The sequence below is a fragment of the Lagopus leucura genome, unplaced genomic scaffold, assembly GCF_019238085.1.
Source record: "Lagopus leucura isolate 7727_CA_CO unplaced genomic scaffold, USGS_WTPT01 Super-Scaffold_100004, whole genome shotgun sequence".
Lineage (NCBI taxonomy): Eukaryota > Metazoa > Chordata > Aves > Galliformes > Phasianidae > Lagopus > Lagopus leucura.
This window is the reverse complement of record NW_024962264.1, coordinates 18,580,769-18,588,919: the sequence shown is the minus strand read 5'-3', so window position 1 is coordinate 18,588,919 and position 8,151 is coordinate 18,580,769. Positions and strand designations below refer to the sequence as shown.

Below are 8,151 nucleotides of genomic sequence, written 5' to 3'. Positions count from 1 at the left end.
CCGACAGCGAGACGGGCGGGCGGCGCAGAGGGGCTCTTCGCTGCCGCTCCGAAGCTCTTGCGGCACAGCCGGGGCGTGCGGTAGCCGTGGTACCCTCAGCACCGCGGCTCGCCTCTAGCACCGCAGCTCCCCCCGCAGCGGCCGGCCCGCGTCGCTGGGGAGCCCCGCCGGCCATGGAGCTCTCCGTGCGGCTGCTGCTGGCCTCCTGTCTCTCCCTGGGGGCGGCCGGAGAGTTTGACAGAAGGTAGGGGCCGGCCGCGCGGGGCGAGCGCCGAGCGGGGGTTGCCGCGGGAAGGGGGCGCGGGCCGTGCCCCGGGCGAGCTTCGGCAGTCCCGGGGTGCGAAATGGCGCCGGGGGGTCCTTGTCGCACCCGGGGCCGTCTCCTCAGCTAGGCGGGGCGCCCCGGAGCCGGCGGCCGCAGGACGGGGCCGGAGGGGCGAGCGCGGGCACCGCATCGCCCTTTCCTGCCCGGGGCCATGCCCGTGCTCGGCTCCGGGGCGTCAGCGCCGTCACGGCTGTAGAAAGTTGGTCGCTGCAGCGGGGCCGCGTTCTCTCAGGATTAAACGCGAAGCGCTTCACGTGCTGCGAAAATAAAATCAGTCTATTGACGCCTCGGGGCACTAGAAACAGAATACGGCGGAGAACTGTGACTCAAGTTTTAACACGAAGCCGGGTGAGAGCGGCCGCGGGGCGAAGAGAGGAGAGCCGAGCCGAGCCCCTGCGCGGGGCCGGAGCGTCAGGTGGGGCGCGCGGCGCGGGCTCGTGCCGTGCTGGTGCGCGGGGCAGCGCCCTGCTCGCTGCCTTCCCGCCTGTCGCTGAGGCGCGCTGACAAGTCACGGCAGCGCTCTGCCGTCGCCCAAGGCTGCGCTGCCTCTTTCCCTTTAGTTTTTATTTACGTCTCTCTAGTTCTCCCTTTGTATTTATTTACCGTGTAACGTGAAGCTCGTGTTTTGATTTTTTCTTTTTCCCCCTCCCTTGAAGTTTCAGTAAGAAAATTTGGTGACATATCGCGAAACAAATCAATGCTGAAATTCTGGATGGTGGTTAATTGCGTGTTATAGATAATTTCACAAGTCTGCAACGATTTAATAGCGACCTGTGAGCGGCAGCAGCGAGCACATTGCAGAACGTGTCCGTTGTTTCAGGTGGTACAAAGTTACGCCAATTATCTTCTGCCTAAAGCTATGTCCAATGTCTGAACAACATGCTGCATTCGTAACAGAAATATCACAGGCTCAGGTCAGAGCACTTTACCAGAAAAAGAAGTGTTTTGTTGTTGTTGTTGCGAAGTTCAGAATGATTTTAGTTAGCTGCTTCCAAAGGGTTTCACCAGCTGTCTTTGAACTGTCTCATTCAGGTGGCCCAGACAAATAGTTTCCTCTGCAGGACTGTGCCGGTTTGGAAGCAGAATTGACTGCTGCTGGGGCTGGGCCCGTTTGGCCTGGGGACAGTGCCAACGTGAGTATCATTGCTGCTGGGGCTTTTAGTCACTTATAGGAGAGGCTTGGACGTGCCCCTAGCCATCCTTCATACACAGTCTTATAATGGATGGCCAAGGCTTTTGCACGTGTGAGTCTGGCTAAAATAAAAGGATGTCATCAGGTCAAAACCCAGTCTGTTATTAACAGTTCTGAAAAGGATTTCAGTCAAGTAAAGTAAACTTTGGCTAAGGCAATGAGAACCTGTGAATTTCTGTTTTGTTTCCACTTCATTTCATTCCTAATAGCCTGACATAACACTTCAGTGTTATGTTACAGGCAGTGCAGGCCAGAATATTTATATCTGAGAAAGAAATCTAAACAATTGACGTTTCATTTTAAAAGTCAATGGATATACTCAAATTGATACTAAAGATCAAACATTCTCACAGTAATTGCGAACTAAGGATATATAAACCAGCCTGACAGCATCCTTTTATTGGGCCACACATGAAGAAAAGCATCTCTAAAATTATTATTTTCTAATAGTATATTAGAATCGTATTCTAACATGCTATTTAAAATCCTTGATAATGGCAGGATAGCAAAATAGATAAGTTCATCATTCAGGGTATCTTCTAAAAGTACTCTATGATAGCAGCTAGGGTGATGTAGAAGTTCAGGTTGTTAGGAATTACAGACCTCAGTTTGTTAAAATTACGGGCTTTGATTTTGGGAACGCTGGCTCACGTGCCTAACAGTTCACACAAATGGTTTCTCCACAGTTTTTGCAGGACTAAACCTACAAATAGCGCTTTTTGCTTTTTTAATTAAGATGCAAATGACTGAACTATTTTTTGCTAAGCCACTTTTAAAGCAGAACAGGTGTTGAATATTGTTAGATGCATAGCCTGCAGGACAGTGACATAAACAAGCAGCAGGCAGAAAGACAGGCAAAAGATAGAAGTAGCACTGGCAATGCAACTGCACACTCTCAGCAAAGGTTTTGTTCAAATCTGTGAATGGCAGCACTGGCTCCTTCTATCCTGAGCATGTTAAGAGCTTGCAGTGTTTAATAGGTATATAAGATGACTGGTAAAAAGCTGTGCAAAGTGCTTTTGGAACATAACACGCCTGCTACTGTTATGAGATGAGAAGATCTCAGATTGGTATCTCTGAGCCTGTATCATGAGTCATTTTGAGTTTTAAGGCTGTAGTTTGTAACAGAAATATTTTTTTCCCTGGGATGGATGCTTGTAGAGAAGGAAGAATAATGTGAGGTAGTTGATTGTATCTACTCCAGAGGTGATAGGATCTATGTCTATCTTTTTGAACTTGTATTTGGAAATTGTTAAGCATTTAAATGTTTGAGGCTATGGACATTTAACTGACAAGTATCAATAATTTGCACTGAAATAAAAGAGATCTCGCTGTGGCTTTTCACTTAGACAAGTCATCTCCTGTGTGATGGCCATAAATTTAAACTTGCATTTAGCTGGAAGTCAGCTACAGATATACTTGCCCTTTAAATTCTCTCTCACCAACTCTGATTTGAGGTTGCTGTTTTCAGAGTCTTGGGAGATGGCAATAGCATAAAGTAACATTAGCAAAAAAGTCATAACTAAAAGTAAATATATATATATTTATTTATTTATTATTTTAAAAATATATTTTATAATATAATATATATATAATATAATATATATAATTAAAATATATAAAATATATAAAAATATATTTATATATATAAATATATATAAAATAAAAATATAAAAATATATATAATATATAAAAATATATATATATATACTATATATATATATAGTACAGAGGGTTTTCATTATTTTTGTTACCCTGAATTTTGTCAGTAAGATTATTTGTAGTGATTTGCCATCTTCTTCAGATACCATTAATGTTCTTTTTTTTAAGGCTGAATCTAAATGATTCTCCATCTACTGTTGAAGTGCATTATTCACTCTTTCAAGGAGTGCAGAGATCGATTCTATACGGTCATCTCCAGTAGTTGGGACCAGATTTTAAAAGGAATACAGTTCTCATCTAAGTGTGGAAATTCTTTCTTTCTTTTTTTTTTGTTTTATTTTAAAGACTATTGAGAACTTAGAAAAGCATCAAATGTGCAGGTGAAGACCTTGCTAAAAACTTAGCAGTTAATTCTAGTTCTGAAACAGGAGTCAAAGTCTGAGAAAAGTATAGCAGGGAACTCTGTTCCAGTTGTGGGTGGTGAAAATTCCAGTCGTATCACAGAGTGGGAGATGATACCAGACGAAAGCCAGCACTTTCTAGTGCTGGCAGCCAAATAGAATATCTGTAGTTAGCTCTCCACCTTGGGAATGAGGCATTCAGCGTGAAGGATTAACCTCACATGGAAGGCAGCATTCCTGGCCTCAACTGCAGCCTTGAGTGTTTGACTGTATAAAGGGATATTTCTGAAAAGATTCCAAAAAATTCAAGGATACGATAGAGAAAGGCAAGCCTCTTACTCCTGTCCCCAGAATGAGTGGCATAAATGTTAACTTTCCTTTACCAGATGTATCTTTTCTTTGCCATTTCTAGAATAAATTGTAGTTATGCAATGAAAACAAGTATAGAATCAGACTTAAAAACAGGCTGTGAGACCCTGTTTGCTATGAGTTCAAAAATGAAGTAGTACATATTCAGGCAACAATGCTGAGCTTTTTGTTAATGGACATGAACTGCTGTGGTCAAGCCAAGCGGTTTGAATCATCTTTGCTATGCCTGCAAGTGCTCCAGCACATTTGCACTCTCACCTGTTTACTCATGCATAACTTGTTGTGTATACACCAATCACATTTGAGTTTATCTTACTGGGAGCAGATGTGAGTGCCATGCTGGAGACAGAGAATAGCAAGAATTCAGGCTCTGATACATGAGAGAGCTGCAACCTGCAGTTACCAGAAGGATTCTGAGCTGTGATTTCAGGCTGAAGTTGTGCTAGCTGCTCTACCAAACACATGTGGGCCAGTCTCCTGCCCCAGCCTATTGAGAAAAGAACGTGGTAGCTTAAGACAGCTGTGTGGTTTAAGATAATGGTTTAACTGTGAGGAAGGTTTAAGCCTGTGTATGTCAGCTTTAGAAGGGCAGAAGTGTGGCCCAGCTGACAAGTGGTAAGTCATTAAGCCATAGTAATGCAGTGCCTGTGATTCATCATCCATCCATAAAGATGCACCTGGAAACAGAACCACGTTAGCTAGATTTGCTTTTGAAAAGTGTGGAGTAATTCCTTTTTCTCCACACTTCTCCACTGCAGGATGTAGGGGTATCCAGCACAGCTGTGCTTGGTGCTGCTCAGTCAAGCAAAAGTCAGCGTAACTCTGCTGTCCTTTTGACAGCATGCAGGAAGAAGTCAAAATCTGAGCCCTCCTTTAATTTATACTCTAAAACATCTTCTGTATCCTGTGAATGAATTATACCAATCAAGACTTCTGTGTGCTTTTTTACACGTACATCTGATATCTGTAACTTGTAAAAATAAGGCTTTCTTGCATTTTTATGTGTTGCTGTTATGCACATGGCAAAACTGTAAAGCAGAGTAAAAGTGAGGATAGAAGAAGTTTCTTCTGGAGTTCTTCTTTCACAGTAAATGACTTTGAATTTCTTAGGCAAAACTTTTTTGGTCAGAACAGATATGGAAGGTATGGACAATACGTTCATAATTGCTTTTGTGTTGCAAGGCAGCTGCATCTGTGGTACTGTGTTGTCCTAACCCAGAACCCAGTAAAGTATACAGATGGATGGGGGAAAACGTACTGGGACATGTATCATTGCATGCATCCTGCACAAACGTGCTTTTCTCACCAAAAAAATGTGTTCACTCAGCTGTGAATCTACATGTACATATTGGGCTCTGGAACCTGGTTAGCATATCAGGAAACTAAACTATGGGATAGGAGAGGCACTGATTTCCAAGGTGACCTGATAGCGGCCTTTCAGTATATAGAGATCTACAGCAAAGAAAGGGGCAGACTCTTTAGCTGGGTCTGTGATAGTAAGGAAGGATGGCTTCAAGCTTAAAGGAGGTAGATTTAGGTTGGATGTAAGGAAAAAGTCTTTTACAGTGAGGGTGGTGAGGCACTGGTACAGGTTGCCCAGAGATGCAGTCGATGCCCTGTCACTGGAGACTTTCATGGTGAGACTGGATCAGGCCCTGGGCAGCCTGATCTAGCTGTGCTGTCCCTGCTCGTTGCAGGGGAGTTGGACTGGATGGCCTTTAAAGGTCCCTTCCAACTTAAGGACTCTGGGACTGTGATTCTATGATATATGTGAGAAGTAATGTGATGCGTTTTACTCTTCGCTACGAAAGTAGAAGTTCTCCTTCCAGCAAGCCATGCTAACAGCCATTTTAAACTTATTTATTCTCTTTTTGTGGACATTTTTGCCACTGATCCATCTGGGCTCCTTGAAAGGCATCCTTAGAACTAGTGGGCTACCTGCCTTGCTGTAGCTGGCTTGCAAAAAGCTCTGTTCTTTTGAAACTATTAAAATGATTTCCAAATATGTGTGCCTTTCATGAACAAAATACACCTGCTTTGTACTTGGCCGCATGCCTGTTTGTAATTCATTTGTATGCTAGCTATATGTAGTCAAGCTGCATTAAAGATGTAGGCTGCTTTTTGCTTCATTATTTCACTTGCAATTTAACAGCCCAGAACTAAACCTGTTTTATTAAATAAGAGCTGGCAGAAAGAGATACCACTAATTTAATGCAGATTATAGAAACTGAGTAAGATTCCTTAAGCAATAGCAAACTGCATGAATTCTTATTCTAGATTACGGTTTGGACAACTCCTTTGCTGGAGGCAATAGCAAGTGTGGTTTTGCTGCATTCCCACATACAAAATACAAGTTTGAATCCACAGCTTCTGTAAATTGATGCTGGCCTACTGTCAGATCCTCTGTTGGCATGAGTCTGCATGGTTGCTGAAGTCAACAGGGCTGATTCTGAGGGTTTGTCTAGTGAACAGAACAGAGTTAACAGGAACAGAATTTCACTGAAATTGAATTTAACAAGCTTTGCTGTTATTTGATTACTTCACTTATTCCAATTCTGAATTCTCCTTAAACATTAACAAAATTAATGAAGTCTATCTTGAGAAGGGATTGTGAAGATGAGTGCACTCTTTTAGAGCATCTGTCTGTTGCAGCTCAGTGGTTATTTCCCTGTGCTGAGATTTGACTGTTCTGCCTATGGAAGAAAAGCAGAGCAAGTCAGCAAAGGTTTTTATTTTTTTTCCTACCACCTTACTATAAATCCACAATTAACATGAAAAGCCTAGGGACAGAGCAGTAAACAGTAATCTGTTAGTAAAAGTAGAAGTCAGGCAGTCAGTTTACACCTCGTTTAAGCGTTGCACCAAAAATAAAAGTCAGTTGGAAGATGTCAGGTTAGCATTAAGATTTAGTCCAACCTAGTAAAATGCATGCTATTGCAGGAAGTTCTGCAGGTGGCCTGCAGTAAAGGGGGGGGGAGCTTGTGCAAGCTGAAATGGCAGATGCAGACATAACCAAATGCTTTGCTGGAAATTGTGCATGCTGCTGCCTTTTTACAAGTGCTATGGAGAAACTTACACATGTATGCTGCTGCTTCTGTCTCAATGTATATCTATGCTGTGTGGTTTATTTACAGAGATGCATGGTGGTGGGCTGGGAAGAGGTGGTTGTGCTCTCATTGATGCCGAGATGATTCTGTGTAACCAACAGTAACGTTGATGGGAGTTCACCCACATCATCATGTCAGCCATCAATGGGAGACGAGGCTGTGTGTTTTAGGGCTTCTGCTTGTGCGCATCACGATGCTTTAAGTGGAAATGGCAATTCTGTATAATCTGAGACGCACAAATCTTCAGCTAAATAAAACCATAATTTTGTCAGTAATGAACCTTAACAGCATTGGCTTCTACGAGGTTGGCCCCCTGGCAGAAACCTCATTAACATCAGCAAGAGTTTTGTTACTAAATTTGTGGTTGCAACAACGCAGTCTGTATTAATGCATCGTGTCAGCAGTGTTTAATGAATATCGATGTGCAGTGCATCTTATAAATGGCCAATAATTTTGTGTGTTTTTAAATGTCTTTTCTGTGAAACATACCTATACAGAATTGCAATACTGTGTTAATTTTGCCAAGCAATAAAAAAAATGAGGTTTTGCTATTTTTATTCAGTTAAAGGTGTGGGGATCGTTTCATTTTAGAACCTTTATGGTTCTAAAAGCAGTTATGACTTTGTTATATTAAAGGTACAGTATCCTTTTCCACTCCTCCATTGCATCTCTTCTGCGTAGAGGTTTTGCACAGTTTTGCAGTCCAGTTTGTCCCCAGGAAATGCCAGCAGTAGTACATTTAGTACATACTGTCAATTTGAATATGGAGCTTCCTTCAAAGCCCAACAACGGCCCCGGTCTCCCTCCATTGAGGGGCTTGCTGGTTAAAGCAGATTTAAATTGATACAAGTGACAATCAGTGCAAATCCCTAAATGTTGGGCAGTATTGCTTAAAATGCAAACAGCCGCTGTTGTTAAGTCCCCACCCTTGATAACAAGGCTATGGAGCCCAACAAGCTGTGCGTCTAATATTCATTTTTATTGGCAAATAAATTGTCTTAACGTGAACCCAAAACATAGATCTGTTTCCATCTTATTTCACTTTTGTATTATATTTAGTTACGTACGGCAGTAAGAGCTGAAAAGGTTTCTCAG

At 42.7% G+C, this 8,151-nt stretch overlaps 1 protein-coding gene across 4 annotated transcripts in view; it reads left to right on the top strand.

The window, feature by feature from the left end:
* The first annotated feature begins 130 nt into the window (after positions 1-130).
* Positions 131-8,151, top strand: part of NPNT (nephronectin) — a 41,680-nt gene continuing 33,659 nt past the window's right edge. The window contains exons 1-2 of one of the 4 annotated variants that reach the window (XM_042870684.1): positions 131-244; positions 1,358-1,458. In XM_042870684.1, the coding sequence (XP_042726618.1) occupies positions 174-244; positions 1,358-1,458 (172 nt within the window). In that variant the 5' untranslated portion in view covers positions 131-173. The remainder of the gene's footprint in view (positions 245-1,357; positions 1,459-8,151) is intronic. The other 3 variants (XM_042870685.1, XM_042870686.1, XM_042870687.1) reach the window with 3 other exon arrangements.